General features: G+C 40.0%; 2 protein-coding genes across 4 annotated transcripts; both read left to right on the forward strand.

Annotated features, from left to right (window-relative positions):
- The first annotated feature begins 3,932 nt into the window (after positions 1 to 3,932).
- Positions 3,933 to 12,768, forward strand: LOC111874721. 2 transcript variants are annotated; one of them, XM_023870456.2, is made up of 3 exons: positions 3,933 to 4,006; positions 10,572 to 10,668; positions 11,539 to 12,312. In XM_023870456.2, exons 1-3 carry the CDS (start codon positions 3,941 to 3,943, stop codon positions 11,847 to 11,849), a joined length of 474 nt encoding a protein of 157 aa, XP_023726224.1. In that variant the 5' UTR covers positions 3,933 to 3,940; the 3' UTR covers positions 11,850 to 12,312. The 2 variants fall into 2 exon arrangements, with proteins under 2 accessions (XP_023726224.1, XP_033611465.1); XM_033755574.1 differs by lacking the exon at positions 3,933 to 4,006 and having other exon boundaries at positions 10,304 to 10,668; positions 11,539 to 12,768.
- Positions 12,769 to 14,891: 2,123 nt separating this feature from the next.
- LOC111874726 lies at positions 14,892 to 19,576 on the forward strand. 2 transcript variants are annotated; one of them, XM_023870462.2, is made up of 2 exons: positions 14,892 to 15,096; positions 17,195 to 19,576. In XM_023870462.2, exon 2 carries the CDS (start codon positions 17,271 to 17,273, stop codon positions 18,678 to 18,680), a length of 1,410 nt encoding a protein of 469 aa, XP_023726230.1. In that variant the 5' UTR covers positions 14,892 to 15,096; positions 17,195 to 17,270; the 3' UTR covers positions 18,681 to 19,576. The 2 variants fall into 2 exon arrangements, with proteins under 2 accessions (XP_023726230.1, XP_023726232.1); XM_023870464.2 differs by having other exon boundaries at positions 17,315 to 19,576.
- The last annotated feature ends 915 nt before the right edge of the window (positions 19,577 to 20,491 follow it).

Here is a 20,491-nt window from a genome sequence, read left to right on the forward strand (position 1 = left end):
TATATAAGTGAGCTGCACAGCGGCTGCGAGTCGAATTGTAACGGGGCTATCGCCGAAGACAGTTCCGTGTTGTAACGTAACAGTCGCCGAGTTGGGTTGAAAGGTGGACATCGCCGAGTTCAGTAGTAGTCGAGCGATTGTGTTATCAACAGTTCTCCAGTCAGCCGACTATAGTTGGAGTATAGCAGCCGTCGCGGAAAGAAGTACCGGACGTGTGTGTAATTGGGAGTGTGTGATACAGTGATACATAGCTCCCCTACTGTAAACGTGTAGACTACTGAAGACAGAGTGAACTGATTTGCGCATAGGGTTATAAAGTGTGAAACCCCGCAACTGTGTGATAATTAATTGTAGCCGTTACTTGTAGGTTGTTGAATAAACCAATTAACAATCTCTACGGCGTCTTCAGTAACGAAACACGTTACAATATTATAAAAGTGATTTGTTTTGTGACGGATATAAGCACATCAATCTATAAACAACACCTTCCAGTTGTTGGTGAGAGGTAGAACTACACTTAGATGGCGGTAGTTGGTTTCAACACTCTCTGACGCTAAGGCTGTAGCACCAGTCCAGGAACATTTATTCCCAGATCACATATAAGACCAAAAACGGAGTTTCCCCTCAAAGGCCAGGTAAAGTCCCTGTTCTTAACTACTTAAGCAGTATGCCATGAAGGCGTATGGGGGAGTGGATGTATAGATTCAGGTATTCTTGAACTCGGCAATATTTTGAGGTGAGTGGTCAGCTTCACTCCCCGAGCCGCTTTACCCCATTACCTATTGGAGAGGATGTTGGGTGGGCCCCAGAACCGGTCTGGACGACGTGGAGAAAAAAAGATCATTGCTCCCACCGGGATTCGAACTCTGTCATCCAGTCCGTGGCCATTCGCTATACCGACTGCGCTATCCCGGTTCCCGATAGAGTTTTCCATGCACCGTGTAAAGCATTTCACAGATATTGGTGAAATTCGATATAGGAAACATTCAGAAAATTTGCACAAATCCGATTTTAAAAAATATTGATTAATAACAAGCTTCGGTTTGCATAAGTGCACAAATAAAATATTCATCAATATTCCTTGAATACTATATTATGACAATTAAAATTTACGCTTTTGGGTGACGGAATTTGACTGACTGATTCTGCTTTCGACAATCTCACTTAAATTATTATTCCTCTAGTACACAACACATTTGTTATACATTATACATATTAACATTCGAATTACCCATATACTGATACTTACTTACTTACTCATGGAGCTGAGACCTTCTGGAGGAGTTGCCAATTCTGCGGCTACTCAAGAATTTTCCAGCATTTTTTGGAATCCGAAGGTTTATTACCGTGTTCACAAGAGCGCTCCACTAGTCCCTATCCTGAGCCAGATCTATCTAATCCAACCCATCCCATCCTATCTCTCTAAGATCCATTTTAATAATGTCCACCCACCTACGCCTTGGTCTTTCCAGTGGTCTTTTTCCTTCTGGCTTTCCCACCAATATCCTATACGCATTCCTCGTCTCCCCCATTCGTGCTACATGCCCTGCCCACCTCATCCTCCTTGACTTGATCATTCTAATTATACTTGGAGTAGAGTACACGCTATGAAGCTCCTCATTATGCAGATTTCTCCGACCTCCTGTCACTTCATCTCTCTTCGGTCCAAATAATCTACTCCCTCTGATTAATAAACATCTCAATCTAATTATACGTCAGTCTAGTTATTTCTTAACATCCTTTCCCATTTCAATTTATATTTAATCATACATATTCCTGTTACTTCCACTGTTCTGTATTCTTGTATCTTGTTAACCTCCTAACATTTACTTGAGCATAGATATTCTTAGACTTCTTACCCAAAATGTGGTTCCTCCGAATCTTTCTCCTTCCTCACCCCAATATTTTCCATTAAGCCATGAGCTGTTTCACATATTTTGTTGAAATTCAATACACTGGTCTTTCATTAGTTCCCACTTAATTTTTCCCAATTTTAAGTAGGATAATAACATTCAAAGAGCACCCCCTGAAAACCCTGCGTTCCGAATACGAACAAACTTTCTAAACTTATGAAGAGAACATTCTTCTGGGATGTGGCACCGCGTAGGTATTGTGTTAACCGACGTTTCGGAGGAACGTATAGCTTCCATTTTCAGGGTAGAAGAAAAAAGGAAGAAAATACGCAAGCGAAGAACCGGTGTGAGCAGGTGCAAATAGACTAATGTCGAGAAAACTGTTCTCTTCAAAGTCACCGCCGTGAAAACCTCAAATCTTACATTTCTGAACTCATGTTTCAGGAAATGTGGGTAACAATGCGATACACATAGACAAGACGTAACACGGATGAATGCCAGGACGTACGCGTCGAATAAGAGATAGTTACGTTACGTTCATAGAATTATCTGGAAGCCAGATAGCTTACGGTGTTACCGGCTGAGCTGTGATGCAATGCGGTTCTTGCGTGCGTGACATGCATGCGTGTTAGCATGTGCGCAACCGGTACACGGAACTGTGACAGTAGCAGGCGCACCGTCGCGGAGATCGGTTAATCTGTGAATCTCTCTCCCTCACACTTCCAAGGTATTCGTAATTCGAGTCAAGTGATAGTTATGTAAAACATCGGAGAACTTACTGCCGTACATAAATGACCGTCTTATCTCAATTCATGCGACATTTTCTAAAAGAAACGAGTGAGATAGACAGAATATGAATAAATGTTAGTGTTTATAAACTGGGAAAAAATGAAAACAAAATATTTTTATTCCATTTTGTACGTTAAAAATTACGACTGGAACATGAAAATACAATTATAATGAGTTTATTTTTTTTGCCGAAGTTAAATTATTTTTGGTCTGAAACAGAAGGAAAAATATTTATTCTGGTCAATTTGTTCCAATGTAACACAAAATTCACGAAGTTTAAAACACAATTACATTATGCAGAATTCAAAACTTAAGAGTTCCAGAGTTAGATAAAGGCATTAACTTCAATTTCATGGTCTACTCTCCACGTCAAAATTAAAATATTACTATTCTGTCTTCATTTGTGAAACGTGTGTCGAAAAAAGTCATTGCCATGTTTCAATCAACTGTACATATATTACAAATATGAGGAGTTTTAAGTATGAAACGAATATTACACACCTCACGTGTATAATATAACTTATATTATTATAAAGTCTCTAAATAACCTATAATTTTTAATAATGTAGTAAAACATGAGGATAAAATTAAATCCGATGAAGGTTAATATGACGACTTAAATTCGTGCATGAAAAATATTTTACTCAAAGAGCCAAAATTCTTGTATTTATTGTGTTATATGAAAGACTCACTGATAAAATACCAATGGGACTTATTGTTATATCAAGATCAAATACATAATTCTGAAGAGCCTGAGCTAAATAAAACAATATATAAATACAGAATTATAACGGAGTTTACTGTAATAATTTAATAAGAACATTTGAAAGAAGTGAAAGTGATGTGTAAGGAATTACTATATTTCACTGATAAACCAAACGGCACTTATCAATACAAACCCGATAAGCCTTCATCAGTGATAACGGTAGATAACTACCAAGAGTTAAAATCGCATTAAGTAGTTAACAGTATTCTGACACACTAAGTTTGTTCAATTAAATACCAGACATCAGTTCCTATGTTTTTCTTATATTTGTGCATACATAGCATTTTAATTAATTGTACGATATTTTGTGTTAGTAGTTATGTTTGAGGATCAAAGTTCTGTGATATATTAAATTATCGATCTTTCTGTCCTAGATATGAGATATCGAATTGATTTCTTTAAAAGTTTGTGAGTAAAAAAATTTAAAATATTTTCTGCCATGTCCGATATGGAGGTGAAAGCTTCTGTAATACTTGGACAACGAGACGTTTCGAAACAAATTGATTCCAGAAGGATATGTTTACTGAGACGTATGAAATATAACTTCGCTCTGTGTTGGTTGGTTCTGCTGTCAGTGATAATCAGTGCAGCTGCTGAGGTGAGTTGTTTAAATCATTTCTAATACAGAAAAATTATACATTAGTAGAATATTTCATAGTGCTGAAATTATGATTATGGTGTCAATTCTTAATGACAAATTTGTATTTCCTCTTTTGCGCAAAAATTCCCTTTTTATCTGTTATCACGTAATATTTCACTCCACACTGATCACCATTTATAAAACGGCCAGGCTCGTCCGTGTTCAAGGGCAAATAAATTTTCCTTTATACAGAAATTATTTCTATTCACATAGGTTCTCAAATGGTAACAAATATCTGCGTTATGATACACTTACTAAATATCAATCGCCAAAAATGACTGAAACATAGGAGAATACTGATGTATGAGACGCCGGGAAGTTAGATAATTACCGACATTGGAAAGAATATATTGCCTCTGTCTTCGGGGCTGAAAATTAAGCCAAGCAAGAAACCAGCAAGAAGCATATAGCAGAAAATCTGTGAAATTCAACCGCACAACACGGCTTCATATCCCGAAAACAGTACATACATTAGTGACCGCTGTGAGAACTTTAATCCAAAGAAAATTTAGTACGCCAAATAACTTCAATTCCTAAACACAAATAATGCTCTTGTTGATATCTAACCTCATCCTCATATGAGTAAACCTTAGTTTCAACAAACGAGATTCTGAGTACCGAGTCACTGTGTCCGTAGTGTAAAAGTCACCACTGAAATGCTGAGAGGAAGGGTGTAGTGAAGGTACAACCACATTTCGTGTGTATGCCATGTCACAGACCTCGCTATAGCTCAAGCAGTTAGTCGCTGGAGAAGCTTCCCATCGCGGCGGCCCGACTTCGATCCCGAATCTGGTCAAGTGAGATTTGTGGTGGACAAAGTGTCACTGGGGCGGGCAGGTTTTATCCGAGTACTTCGGTTTCCCGTGCCAAACTTCATTCCATCAATTGCTCCATAATCACCCTCACCTATCATCTGGGGCTGGTACAATAAGCCAGAAATGGCCGCAGTACAAGGGACTTACTACCACCCCACTAGCAAAAAAAAAAAAAAAGAGCCACGCCACAATCTTAAACGTAAGTTAGAGTTAATTTTCAAAATTAATTTAGTATACTGACAAATACTACTAATGAATTAGAGCAAGTGGTCTCAAGACTCTTAAGGAATCGAAAGTTTTGCTTTTTAGTCGGAAGCTCCTGACTTCAAATTTCAGCCTGGAGATCATACTTTTCAATTTATTCCAGTTTCTGCGGGTAAATGCTAAAACTGTACAACATCCTAGCTTACGACGATGCATGACATAAGAAAGATAAATAAATCGTTTAGCAAGGAAACATTCAAGCCGAAATGTGAATATCTCACGTCTAAATATTAGCGATAAATTCATGAAAATATACAGGTACGTTCTTCATGAGGAAATTTAGAGGATACTGAATTCGGGCAATGCTTGGTACCATTCAGTCCAGAACATTTTGTCTTCTCGTCTGCTGTCCAAAAACATAAGAATTAGAATATACAAAACTATTATTTTGCCTGTGGTTCTGTATGGGTGTGAAATTTGGTCTCTGACAATAGGGAGTGTTATGCCCAAAATGTACAAATGTAATATGGGGGAATCGACATTATGTTTTGGATTGTAAAGAGGATTATGCTGACGCAAGGTCCGTGTTTGTGGACGCGGAAGGTAAAACAGCCTGTTAAAAAGAATGTCAGAGCTCAGCACAGCCGCGCTGACAATGCGGAAGCGAGCTCATAAAGGCAAAACACTGGAAGAATAGAAATGCAGAGTAGACAGAGGCTGGCAGAACGCGATTCGCCGCAGTGAAAAGAAATTATCCAATGAGCACTAGCCACCCTTAGAAATAACGTCAGAAAGTGGCGGGAGCTCACACTTCCGGAAGTTGATGAGCCATCAGATTCAGAGTACAAAAGTATGGAAATGGGAAATATTGGAAGCTAATCAAACGATCATTTTCAAGGAGTGTAGCCGAAGGCCATATCCGTCATGGCACCGACAAAGTGGTGGTTGGCGCTCATCTGCATCTCAGTGTCAAGTAAGTCGAACTACTCATATTAGCCATGAAATATAAGGTGATACAATTAAAGAGCAAACCCAGTGACTAAAATGAGCAACAGAACAGGCTAGGGAACCATGTGTCAGTATAGGAGGGCTAACGAATATATGTGAACTTTGTGCGACCCGACAGCAGTCGGCATTAATTACTGTATATATGTGTGTATGTAAGTACTAGAAGAATAGAGTAGGAAAGAAATGTAGAGAACTTCATTGGTACAACCCGTTAGGCTCCTTCCTCCTACCGCACCTGAGTTACCCTACGCCTCTTGGTAACTGTGAGCTCGCAGCCAGGGAGCAACAACCGTCAGTGCAGGAAGAATAAGCTGAGGAAGGGGGAGAGGTTCCGGAGTGACAGGGGCCGACAGAGAGTATACTTCCGTGAGCTACTGTTCTATTTATGTAATTACTAAAATACCCCTCTTACGGTACAATAAGCGGTGGCAGAGGTGGGATTAGCCAAAGAGAGACGGTTGACGTAATAATTTAGTATTTTGTTTAACCACCCCTGTCATCACGGAATTACAATTGGTGGCAGCGTTGCGATTTTCGAACCTCACTCCAAGAGAATAGTGGTGTTAGACTAGGTGTCAAGTATGGCGAGGTAACACAAACTGGTGTTAGTGTAACCGTTCATTCTGACTGGAGGACTGTTGTGTGTAAATTAAATTTGTATTAAGTTAAGATTACAAAATTACAAAGAAAGAGATCCGGCAGATAGCCAGCTCTTACACGCGGAAGGGACATAGTTCAAGTTTTGCTATGTGGACAGGAAGTAACATCTGGTAATTTCCTAGAATTCTGGCAGTTTTAGCAAAGTCGGAAAGGCTTAGAGAAAATGAGCTGACAGCTTGGGACAGCGACAACTTAAAGGTGGGACAGCGACAACTTAAAAGTGGGACGGCCGGAGCCTCACACCCTGATCGTAATGCATCAAGGGGCTGTCAACCTTAGCGTCAGGTCAGCATCTGCCAGAATCACATAGCAGAGCAACATGATTGGGAATTCAAAATTTAGGGAACCTCCTAGTTTGAAAACTTAACCAATGGTAGAAGTGGAGGAGTGGATTTCTCTTGGAGTCTGGGGTTCGTGGACCTCAGGATTCAGAGAGAGTGGATTACACCTCGAGGAGTCTTGACACAACTTTCGGCAAAGTCGGACACAAAATTTACAACTACGGCCCTTCCGTGAAGTAGTATAAGTAAAGTTCAAATTAAGTGTATTAATAAATTCAGTTGTATTCAGAAAGCTGGAAGGGATTAAAGGACTACTAAGTGCAACGGTCTAAAGAGGTGTGTAATTGTAGTGAAGGGTTCTTCCTGCCCTGTCCGAGCCAGACCCATATAAGACCCGGGATAGGAACTCAGCTCTACAGATTACTGAACAGAACCCAGTTACTCCCGTCTTTACCTGCTCTGGCGTAACAGCACCAGCAACCACAATTCTCCCTTTCCATCTAACTTCTCGACATCTACGAGAATAGGGAGGACGGTGATAAGTTGAGCACAACGTAGGATCAAGGAGGACGGCAACAGCGTGGCGCACAACGTAAAGAACCCGAGGAGGTGAGCGGTTACAACAGGTAAACAGGGAAAAATGGAGGCAAGGATAGCGCAGCTTGAGCAGCAATTGAGAGGACTAGCAATACGTGTAAAAACAAAGGATTTATCGCTAGCAACAAGTATAAAGAAATGGAGTGGTCAGTCACAAGCGAAACCGGTGACGGAATTTTTAATGCAGGTAGAACAGTGTGCCCGTGTTAGTAACTGGAACGAAGAAGACAGTCAGCATTATAAAAGCTAAATTAACCGGAGAAGCCAGGCAATTTGTTAACGGTAGAGACCAGTTAACCGATGGGAACGTGAAATATAAAGTATTAAAGGCAGCATTCCTGGACTGTTTCACCGAAAAATTACCAGCTATGTACCACTATAACTTGATTCATGAAGCTAAGTAAGAGAAGGGGGAATCGCCTATTCAGTTTTTAGATAGATGCAGAGGACGGGGCGTAAAGTCCGTAGGAAAAGTGCGGATCCGAGAGAACAACGCATTTTGAAGGAGGAAGCAGATTTCAGACTGCTGACCAATTCATATATGGAATGAGAGGTGAGGCCGGAAGTGAATTATGGGTTCGTAACTCGGAAACGCTGGAACAGGCGTTAAACATGGCTATTGTGGTGTACAATGCCAAGAAAATTGAACTTCGCCCTGGAGACTACGGTACGCTAACCGTGAAGACCGAGAAGAACTTCACGAATCCGAGAAGATATAGGCAGCCATTGCGTCAGAGGGGCCAGCCGCAGGGATCGCCGGTACGACGACCCCATGAACGAAAGGATAAAAATAGAGATTGGGTTCGATCCCCAGTCACGTGTTTTTCGTATGGTCGGCACGGCCACATAGCAAGGGACTGTGAGGCGAGAAGAAGGCCCACAACCTAGAAAGGGCAGCACTCCCCAAACTAATTTCGGCGGTAGAGAACCCCGTCACCCGCCTAAGGGAAACCGCGTGGAACCCACTCACAAGAGCAGGAGAGGATAAAGAACTGTGCATTACAGTGGAGATCCAAGGAACCAACTACGATTTCATTATAGACACGGGAGCTGACGTGTGTTTATTTCAACCCTACGTGGGAGATGAACCCACGAAAGAAATCACGGACGCGGTAAAGGTATAAGTGGACAAGGGTTAGAGATAGAAGGTGCCAGACAATTGGACTTTGTAATAGGGAACAAATGTTATACCCACAGTTTCGTGGTCGCGCACTTTTCAGCCGACAAGGGCGGAATAATAGGGCTAGATTTATTACGAATGCTAGGAGCCCGTATCGACATAGTGGCCGAGGAAATAGACTTGGACGGCCAGAGAATTAAACTGAAGAACCACCCGCCGGGTGGAAAGAAAGCTAACAAAGGACATTCGAGAATCTACAAGACGGAGCCGCAACTGCGGAAAAGTCCAGAAGAAAAAGTAGAAGCATCTACAGAGACGACCACGGACGAAAGGAGACCGGCGGTAGAGGCAGTAAAGAGATTGGCCGGTAAACTGAGGCAAGCCAGCCAAATAGCGAGAAGGAAGCTGACCCAGGGGGGAAGGGACCAGCAAACTCGCCACATTCACGGAGCACGAAGGGTGGAGTATCATCCACGCCAGCTTGTGTACCGAAAGCAAATGGTAAAGGAAAAAAGCTAGAACCTAAATGGTTAGGCCCATACCAGGTGGTACTAAAAATCTCTGACCTAGTGTACAGGGTAAAATAGGGAAAAGAGAAGCGAACTGCACGTAAAGCAACTGAAGCTATGCAGGGCCACATGAGAAGAACTCCGTGAAAGACGGACACAAACTAAGCGACGGATCCTGGAACAGCGACCCCGAAGGAAGAAGGAAGAGAAACAGACTCCGACGACGCATTGTCGGAAGAAGAAAGCCAAGAGAGGTCTCCATACTCATACGCGTCGTATGAGAGACGAAACAGACAAAGAATGAGGGGACAGAGACCCAGGATCGGACCAGAAGAAGGAGAGACGAACTCAGTTGATTCAACATCGGAAGATGACGGAGAGAGCGTTAGGCTCGTACATAACGTATGAGCGGCGACATGAGATTGAGTCAAATAGCGAAGTCAGCACATATGCTCCAGCTGTGGAGGAGAGGGATACAGGACGAATGAGAGAGAGAGAGAGAGAGAGAGATCACGCTAGTGTAAATGCAAATGGTGGTTCGTCAGCATTAGATACGAAGGAGACGAACGAGTTAAGTGAGGAACGGGCTGGTTATTCACTGCGCCCCGAATTCAGCGTAATTATAGAGAGTATAGACGGCCGGAGGCCGAAGTACGAGCAGAAATAACGGATACTGACGTACCCCGTTTTGTTTCCAGGACAGAAACTTTGAGAACTAGGGTAGCAAAATTAGTACACGACGATACGGAACCCGTAACAGTTAGCCGCGAAATTGTTTCGAGAGCAGGGGGGTGTAACTCCCATAGGGGAGAGGGAAACATGCAGACCCGCCATCTATGAACATTTACATGAACTAGGTAGTCTGGTAATGACTGGAATCGATCATTCGCATTCAATCGAATCGCGTAAGTGTGAGCCAATCAGAGGATCTTAAATTTCCGTTGAACGATTTTGGCTCTTCGGCGGGGGGGTTCCCACAGTAAAACGAGTAAAACTGCGTAGCTTGTGAACGTATATGTACGTCATTGAGGTATGTCGTGCAATTAGATTAATTAGTAAGTAGGGACTTTGATTTGATGTAATGAAATGAGAGTCCACATTTACGCATGAATTTACATCTGTGTGTTACTTATGTGAATGGATTATGCTTACTACGCCCAGTGAAATTAGAAACAAACATGAAGTCAGTGTTACTATGATACGTCAGCCAAAACGTATTTCTGTATTTTAAACATCTTTCGGTGTAGCCTGAAGAAGGACCGTAGAATCTTAACAAAGTGAGAGTGTACTGTGATTCTGTTATAATTTTTGTGTTGTTTCTTGCATTAGATATGGGAAGAAAGAAAAGGTGTTTTGCACCAGGTTGCATATCTCCCAGTAACCATACTGGAATTAAATTCTTCCATTTTCCCAGGAATTCAGCACGGTATGAGCCAGATCTGAAATATTATTATAAAACATACTGTAATATTTTGGCCAGTGTTATTAAAGGAGCTAAAAATCTTCATTATAATCAAATCAATTTCTAATTCTAGTAACAAAATGAAAACCACTTGGACATTATAAAATCAGACACAGGTAGAAAAATTAATAATGCAGATATACAGTTTTTAAACATTGATGGGAAGTTAACTGATAATCATGATGTTATTACAGATTCTCTTAATAATTATTTTCGAACAATAGCTAGACAACATCAATACCAATAATGTTCGAAATTTTCTGTGATTTGAAGAAAACCTATGACTGTGACATTATCTGTCTGTCTATCTCTCTGTCTAAAGTAGAATTTTATGGAATAGTTGGTAAGGCCAATGCATTGATAAAATCCAATGTGAAAGATAGGTACCAAAGGGTAAGTCTATTTTACTCATTGGAGGAATAATTTAACTCCAATATTAATTAATGATCTTGGTCTGTTATATGCTGGATGCCTAGTAGTATACTTTTATGTTTTATTATTGTAGTCTTGTGTCGTTAGTGTGCTGCATTCTTTCACATATATATTTTAAAACTGTGTTAATGATTTACTTACTGTGATTTGTCTTTGATAATATGTGTGATTGTTGTGGGTTAAATATAAAAATTTGTATTTATATCATTCGTGGGATTTGTCCTGTTGTCTTTGACTATTACTATATCCACTCTTCTTCCAGCCATGTAAGGATTAATGGAAAGTAAATAAATGAATGAATGTCTGTTTTAGTCATGATGTAATGTAGCACCTACACCATGTTTGTAATGTTTCCTGATGAATTATTTCAAGGTTTTGAGACGATATGTAATACTCTTACAGGGCTATGGTATGGGCAGGAAGAGTTGGGTTATCCTGTACTACTGATTCTGCTAGAATGCTGTACGATAAAGTTCTGTGCAGCAAACATTTCTCTGAAAGTGATTTCACTACAGCTGAAAGGGTACACCTTAACAGATGTGCAGTTCCATATGGCACAGATTCTGCTGCACAGTCACTCCCACAACCTCCTGATACTTCATTACACACACCTTCCTTTGATACCTTGCCTTCAGATTTATCTCCTGTACATGATCTTAAAGTCCTACCGCCCACCAGAACCTACAGCAAGACACTTGTGCCCTCTGCTGTAGCACCTGTTCCTATTCATGCAGACAGTCCTTCCACTTCCTTTCAAATGTCTGCAATCCAATCCTCACCAACAGCAGGCAACACTTCTTCAGTGAAAGAAACCTCCTATCTCTTAGGCTCTGGAAATATATATGCTTCTGATGGGGCACTCGGGCATATCAGTTGTCAAAGTTCCTCCTCAAAGCCGAGAGCAAGGCGTTCTCTGCTGAAAGAACTTAATTTGGCTTCGCTTTCTGAATTGACACCGAGGAAAAGGAAACTATATGAAAAAATTCGGAATAAGGAGAGTGCACTCTGTAAACTCAAAAAGAAATACAAAGGAAAGAAGTTGGAAAATCTCTGTGATGTGGACAGTGATCCACTTATGGAGAGACTTTCATCTTCTCTCAGTGTAGAGGCTGCCAGATTATTGGCAGCAGTTATTAGGAACAGCAGGCAGAAACCTCAGGGAAGGAGGTGGGATTTCGAAGAGAAAGTGTTGGCCCTGTGTCTCCTTAAGCGTAGTCCCAAATCCTATATCCTCCTCCGAACACTACTCCCCTCCCATCCAGACGATCCTTGCAGTCTCTCCTCAGTACTGTTCCATTTAGGACAGGCATCAATGCTCGTGTGTTTCATGCACTCGAACAGTCTCTGCAGAAAATGTCTGGTGAAGATCGATATTGTTGTCTCATGTTTGATGAAATGTCAATCAGAGAGAACTTGCATTTCAATCAGAAGTTTGACTGCATTGAGGGTTTTGAGGACTGTGGAAGTCAGGGCAGGACTTGCAGCATTGCATCGTCCTCGACTAGTGATATTGAACACTGTTCAAAAATCACTAGTCGAGGACAATGAGGTTGGCAGTGCATGTAGCACGAATGGGGGAGGCGAGGAATGCATATAGGATATTGGTGGGAAAGCCAGAGGGAAAGAGAGACTGCAGTACAAGAGATGTGGTTGTAAAAGTATGTAGTGCTAGTAGCGAAAAAAAAAGCATTGGAGGGGAAGAGGGGGGAGCACTCAAAATAATTGGTAAAGTAGCATACCTTCTTACCGATTGTGCTCTCGGCCCAGGAGGTCATTTTACATTTAGTTCCGTGTAAAATGAACATAGATGGCAGCAGCATTGCACCGAGGTGTCATGGCCGCCACGTTGCCAACCAATAACATGGGAGTTGCATGGGGCTGTTCTAAGTTAACCTGCATTCAAACTGAAGAGTGAACTTTGGACGCCCCTGCAACGAAACACGCATTACGTGATTGCTGCATGATTTCATTCAAAGAACGAAGGGGAGACCGCGTGCATTTGTTTACGAGGACTTTCTCGTCTCCGCGAATGGACTGTAGTAGATCATGATATATTGCTAAGTAAGATGGAAAGAATGGGAATACGAGGGGTCACAGTAAGGTGGTTCCAAACATAATTAGAAAACAGAGAACAAGCGGCAGAAATTACATACAGATGCAAAAAAACTAATCGTAACATTAATTACCTATCCCGAAAGAGACCCATCAGCTATGGCGTCCCACAAGGGACCGTTCTGGGACCAGTGTTGTTTCTGTTATACATAAACGACCTGGAGGCCAGCATAGAACATGGGAAACCTACGTTCTTTGCCGATGATACTAGCATTTTTATAGCAGGAAATAGCGCTAACAAAATTCAAAGGAAAACAAATGAAACAATAACAAAATCACAGAGTGGTTTGAGAGGAATCGATTAACTATTAATAAAGAGAAAACAATAGCAATAACCTTTCATCATCCTCAAAAACTACAACTTGAATGGCCTCCAATAAAGATTTATGACACAGTTATCAACTACACAGATCACTCAAAATTTCTGGGAGTCTGGCTAGATAAGCATCTAAGATGGACTATGCATACGCAAAAGCTAGCGAACAACTTATGTAAAGTATGTTTTGGCCTAAGTTTAGTTAGAAGAGTAACTGGACTAGAGACTATCCGCACATTATATTATGCTCACTTCCAGTCTTTGTTATCATACGGACTGATATTTTGGGGCAACTCGGTAAATGCAAAATTGATCTTTAAATTACAGAAGAGAGCTATAAGAGCTTTGACCCAGGTCCCAAAAGTGACTAGTTGTAAACAGGTTTTCAAATCATTACATATATTACCTCGACCATCTTTGTACATATACGAAACTCTAATATACTGTAACGTGTCGGCAAACCAGAGGAGTAACTTCTATGGAAACGCTACAATAGACCGTTACAGGGGAGACAACAATGGCTCCATTGTAATTCTAACAGGAGTCTCCATGGTTATAACGGAGGGTTCGTTGCCTAACAGCGGGCAAGGTTATAGATAGCCCGGCTTCAGCGAGAAACAGTGAGTCTCGGAATAGCATTCGAAGAAGTGAGTCGCGGAACAGCCATCGGAGAAGAAGCTTCGGAATATCCGTCTGGGTCCAGTATCGCCGGAATATTGTAAGCAGTGATTGTGACACTGCAAGTGTGATGCCTGTAAAGTGTGTAAGTGAGCGAAGGAAATAAATTCGCTATATACCAAACCACGGCGTGAACTTATTTGTAGCGTGACACACAAAACACGCTACAATACATAAAATCCAATTCAAATGAATTCATAACCAACTCAGAATTACACTCATACAACACAAGGAAAAAAGATGACTTGCACATCGTCCCATGTAATACAAGTCTATGAAAGAACAACTTCAACAATGTAGGACTATGACTGCTAAATCATCTGCCACGATATATTAAAGAAATACAGGTACTATATAAGTTCAAAAGCGCTTTGAAAACTTACCTACTCGATCATTGTTTTTATAAAGTGGATGAGTTTCTCTCGTGTGAGACAAACACGAATCAATTATAACCACATAATTCACTAATAATCGGTTTTGGGAATCCCTACTGCGCAGTTTTCCTTTCTTTCTTCCAGCAACCAAGATAACACAGTCGTAGAGGGAGAGAGACAGAGGCGAAGATTTGATGCAAGATATGATCTACATATTCCGTGACGATCTGTGTTAGATAATTTGTACAATCTATGGCGAGTGATACGTAGTTGATCCGTGGAGTAGCATGGCCGTTTCGGTCAGGTCTTGAATGGTCTTTCGCGTGCAGTCGCATGCATGTTTTACGTCATGTTTCTCCATATGGTGCAGCTCCTGCACGTGGTGCAATGGAGGTTGAAAGAAGGTTGTGTAATTTTGGACTGATGTAGAATTTGGATGAAGTTGTTGGTGGTTAGGACTCTAAACATACTCTTAGTATGGTAAGTATTTGTAGTGTTGTGAAGGAAAAATGAGAAATTCCTGTAAATCAAAGGAAACTGCAGCGATGATTAAGCAAGGACCTAAATAGTTGCGCACTGCAGTAGAATCTCAGCGCATGTGAGTTGAATACTTGATGGAAAAGAGTTTGTGTAACTGAGATAACAGGTATAGATGATATTTACTTCGTATTTTGCGACGGCCTGTAGTTCCAATACTGACCGCTTCATCAAATAACTAGCGTAACCGATAAAAGGAAGCATGGTATTGTATCGGAATTTACAGTATATAGACGAATTTTGCCGCATGGTTATTTACTGTAGCAGTATGGGTTGTCCGTAATTATAAATTGGGCAAGTGGTAAACATACGAAGTTACCTTAATGCGTAAATTTGGTTCACAGTTAACAAATTTTCTCTTGGCGTGGAGGTAGGAAATACGTGCCGAAATGTAGTTAGAAAATATGAAGATGTAAGCATAGGTTGGATGATTGTACAGGGTCTCTTTTAGTGAACTTGACGCGTTCACGGCTTTGCGCTTCACGGGGATCGGAGCCCCGCTTGCTGCGGAGTACACGCGAATATTGCCGGTGACTCAGCATGCCGATAGCATTGGGAATGAAGGACAGTTCCTACCATTGTTCACATATCACAGGAGGTGTTGAAAATCAATCAATTTATTTGTTCCAAGAATCCATATTTGGTGATACAATCTCCTGATATAGAATAAGTCAATATCTACGTATTAATATAACATAGCGTATACATGAGTCAACTACACTATAGAACTTAAATACGTACAGATTTCATCCACATCAGTCATACAATACATCATCCCACTTGCAACAATTCAGTAACCAAAAGAAACCCTGCATGCATCCAGAGATTCTTTTTATGGATTAAGTGAGGACAAGATATTTGTCATAACATAAAACCATAACACACTCACTTAAGAATTAAAGGGACATAAATTCATCAATGGAATAAATTGAATGTTTCAAGAGAAAGGATTTTAATTCCTTTTTAAAAGTGTTACAATTTTTCTTTAGTTTTATCTTCTCAGGGACCTTATTATACAAGGTGATTCCCATATTTATCGTGCTTGCATATTGTAATAACTTCCACAATTAATTGTTTCGTTAAAAACATGTACAATCCTTGCACATACAGCACACCAAACACCAACTTTCACTGTGTAGCTTCAGCAATTGTGTTGCCATTCTTGCCCAAGACTTTGACACTCCAGTCTCTTGAGCTAGATGTTTCAATGATTTTCTACGTGTAACTGTTCTTAAATTCATCCATGCCTCTATTTAAGTCTCTGATGTTCCTGTTCTTGCTGTTTCTTTCAGGTTTATTAATTTTGTCCTTCAGATATTCCTGATTTTCATTCTGGAGATGTCTACACGGCTTTCATTGTTAAGATTACATCTGTTTATTATTCTTGGATCCTGTAACAATTTGCTTGTCTTCTTTAATATAATAATTTTGAATGTCCTCTATCAAACCATGGTTTATGCTGCTTCAGTTTGTAATGACTTAGACTGTGTTTGGCTTAAATTTTGATATTTTTTGTAAGCAGTCAACAAAGTAAAGATCCTCTCTGTATAAATTTCAATCTCATGAAAATGTTTTCCCATTTACAGAGTAATTTTCAAGTTTGTTTCTTTTCCTGTTTGAACACTTGGAGTAAACACCACTGTATTTTATTGTATTTCTGCATCCTGTTGCATTGCTGTATCACTTTGTACACGCTCTTCCATTTTTAATGCAACTTTGTTTACAGTTCTTAAAAATTGAAATTAAACTGCTACATGTTTTGGCCATAGTTTGCTATCCTCAGGTAACTGTTCACTTGTTGAAATTGCTACACTGCATTAATTCTTAAGTTAAAATATTCCAATGTTATTCCATTTTTGTCATTCACTCATTAAAATACATTTGCTTGACAACATCACTCTTTCTTTTCATGCACTACCTTCTTCTTGCGGCATCAGTATATTCTGTAATGTATAAAATATGTTCGTGATTTTTATTCTTAAAATTGCATTAAAGATGGAAGTGAATGTGTAAAGTGATACCACTTTATTTGATATTTCAGGTTATGCAAGTAGCATACATTTGTTTAAAATGCTTGGTATTCTGTGTACCAGTAATACTGCAGTTGAAGATCTGATATGCATAGGGACATCAGCAGCATCACAGTTATTTCTCATCACAGGTCTGGCCCACCAGCTATGAAGAAATACTATCAGCTTGCATTGGTGATTATCTCTCTTGTGAGTGTGGTGACATTGCTGTTTTATCGGCATGAATATAACAGACTTCGATATGTGTTGGAAGTTTTGAACTTTTTTGGGAAACCTGGAGGACAGCAAAGTAGTCTGACTTCAGATGACTGTATTACTAGAAATTCATCACATGGTAAAGAATTTTTAAACTTTGCAGAACCAGAACCTGCATGGCAAAGGCTTAGTGATACACATTTTCTTTATTCATCATATTGGGAACTATCTGAAAAAGAAAGAAGGGTCAGAGCTCTATCAGTAGAATTTGGAGATAGCATTCCAGATTTTGCTTGCAGTTTCTGGTTTGAAAACACAGATGCAGCTGTCTTAGGAACATTCAGCTTTTCAAAGATTGAAATGAAAGAAGTTGTTAAGGTAGCTTTAAAAGACAAAAACAGACCAAAAGTAACTGGTTACTATTTATTTTGTAAAGCTAAAGATATTAGTAATGTACCATATGGAGTCTCATTTTACAGTACTGAAGATATTGTGCCTTCCAGAGTTTTCATCCCTGTGTATTACACAAACGAGAAATTAGCATCATCAAATAGCACTGCTATTTGTATTGTCTCATCTCCAATGCCGGGTTTACGGAAGTCAGCTGTTGCAGAATTTTTGAGCTACCACCAGTTTGTTGGAGTGACAAATTATATCATATATAATGGAGGTTTTCCAAATAAAGTTCTCTCAGTTCTTCGTGGCACAGCAGTACGGGAGGGACTAGGTCTTGGTATTTCAGTTCTCCCCTGGAACTTTCCTGTCCGTTCCCGACAAGCAGAGGGAGTGGCAAGGATGGTGATGGAGAAGGACTGTCTCTTCCGTACCAGGGGGAAAATCCATAATGTTGCTGCTTTAACATGGGAGGAATACATAGTTCCCAGGTATCACCATTTGCTTCCATCCATGCTAGATGACTTTGATTCTAGAAGGACGACTACAGCAAGGTTTGAAATTCCAACCATAACATTCTGTACTGAATTTCCTGATGATGAACAAGCAGAACCAGGTTCTCCTTTGATGTTTCGTAAAACTCGATACCGTGAAATAGATAACAGTGAACGTCCATTTTATGTGTACCGTCCACATTTGATCTCAGCCAGCAGCAGGGAGCTGGCTGCGACAACACAGAATGTGCCTCAAAGAATTGTAGCACTGCATCGCTATGCACCATGCTTCCAGAGTGGGAAGCAGCTTGCTGAACAAGCATACATTAATGAACCTGCCATGTTACGATTTTCAGGTGATCTAAAGAGATCACATTTGCTCACGGTATGGTCTTCGAATAGACTGTTTATATGAGTGTTTTCCAAGTGACCTGCCAGAACTTTTATGTCACATTATCTATGCACTCAGGCACAGAATTTTGACATTTTTCTTTGATAAATTTATCGAGTGACATGAGAAAGAAATACTACTTACATAAAATGTTATGAAATACTAGGCTAAATTAAACTGTTGGCATGATTGTTTTCATAATTAAGTTGTTTGGTGGTTTTAACATCCTTGATATTCATCCCGCTGCAAATTGGTCTGGCTACATCTCAGACATCCAATATGGCATACCAAGGTTCAGTTTACATGATATCTGTGTGGGTCCTATAGCAGACAAAATTTTGCTCTGCTAAATTATATTCCCTGCATAGTTTGCCATTAATGCCATAAATATTATAAACTATAATAGGTGAAGTACATTGTGGGTAGGTGTCATAATAGCTCAGCCAGTATGATTGGCTGTGGACTGAGAAATGGGTTTTATTGTGTAGGAACAGGGATTTTTGCTTTTGCTGCAATGTCCAGATTGGCTCTTAGGTCCATCTAGTCTCCTGTCCATCTGGTACTGGGAATAAAGCAGCCAGAACATAATGGTGAATGCTCATTTCTACCTAGTTCTGAGGTTAAATAAACATATGTGAAGCTGTACCTTCACTGTCACATACAGCTGCATGGTGTGGTGCTCCTTTAAGGACAGGATAATTTACTTTTTTACTTTCTCATATTCATATTATATATGATAAAATATTGCAATGGTAAAAAAAACACGTCAAAATGTTTTCAGAATCCCTGAATATGAAAACAACCAAAGATATAATACATAAGATATAGTTTCATATATTCTGAGAAAGTATTGTGATGGCAAAAAATTGATCTTGGAAGTCTGATGGATTTACTAGATGGTAAATGATACAAACTCCGTCTCAAGTGCAAAAAATATATTTTATGTCCTTGATCTTGCTCTCCTTTATGCTACATGTTTCGGCCTCAAACGGCCACCATCAGGTGTATACACTCACGTTGCTGTTACACTGCACTTAGTTTAAAATTTAACATTAAAAAACACATTGTTCCTTTCTTTGTTATTATCAACATCTGCTTCGTTGATATCTGTCTGGTTTATAGATTATTTTTTGTTACACACATTAATTTTGATTTCCCTGTAGTAGCACTATAAAATCTTTAGTTCTAATTTTAAAATCCTTTAAAAATGTTCTCTAAATTTTAAAATTTAAAATTTAAAATTGTAGGGTTACTCGCCATATGTCTAAAGTGCTGCAGCGGCTAGTTCTTGTTTCCCGTACTGTACAGGTTTCTTGATAACAGCCAGCAGTTTTGACTAAATTCCAGTAAAACTTCAAGAAAGTAATAGTAAGCATGCTAGGGACCCAAATGGTTATGCATTGTATCCATGTCCTGGCTTGTATAATCAGCAACAAATCAGTGGTCATTTTTTGGGGTGTCATGGGAGAAGCACGTGCAGTGTCTCTGCGCTGATTCTTACAGTGTGTTAAACAATCTGGCCAGTTCAGTGAATGAGTCAGTAATTCCTGTGTAGTATCCCGCCGTAGAGTTGGCTGAGATCTTCCAAGCCGGAGTGCGAAGTCCGATGAAGCCAAGGTAAATTTTATTTGTGGAGCTGAGGTTCACGCCGTTTAAGAGTGAAAGCTCAAGACTACAGAGCAGTTGACTATGTGAATATTTATTAAAAAAGAATGAAATAAGATGAAAGTTATACAACCACCAGTGATTACAAGAAGGCAAGACCAGAACCCTGCGAGCTGAAATTTTCTAAGTCCACTTCGCTGAGCTGAGTCGCATAGAGACGGCCCTCACGA

The sequence above is a fragment of the Cryptotermes secundus genome, unplaced genomic scaffold (assembly GCF_002891405.2).
Source record: "Cryptotermes secundus unplaced genomic scaffold, Csec_1.0 scaffold362, whole genome shotgun sequence".
NCBI lineage: Eukaryota > Metazoa > Arthropoda > Insecta > Blattodea > Kalotermitidae > Cryptotermes > Cryptotermes secundus.

Excerpts from the sequence above, each read along its gene's own strand:
- LOC111874726 (XM_023870462.2), top strand. The coding sequence starts at position 17,271 with ATGCATAGGGACATCAGCAGCATCACAGTTATTTCTCATCACAGGTCT.
- LOC111874721 (XM_033755574.1), top strand. The coding sequence starts at position 10,574 with ATGGGAAGAAAGAAAAGGTGTTTTGCACCAGGTTGCATATCTCCCAGT. Across the intron at positions 10,669-11,538 it reads TTTCCCAGGAATTCAGCACG|GGCTATGGTATGGGCAGGAA; the intron begins GTATGAGCCAGA and ends ATACTCTTACAG.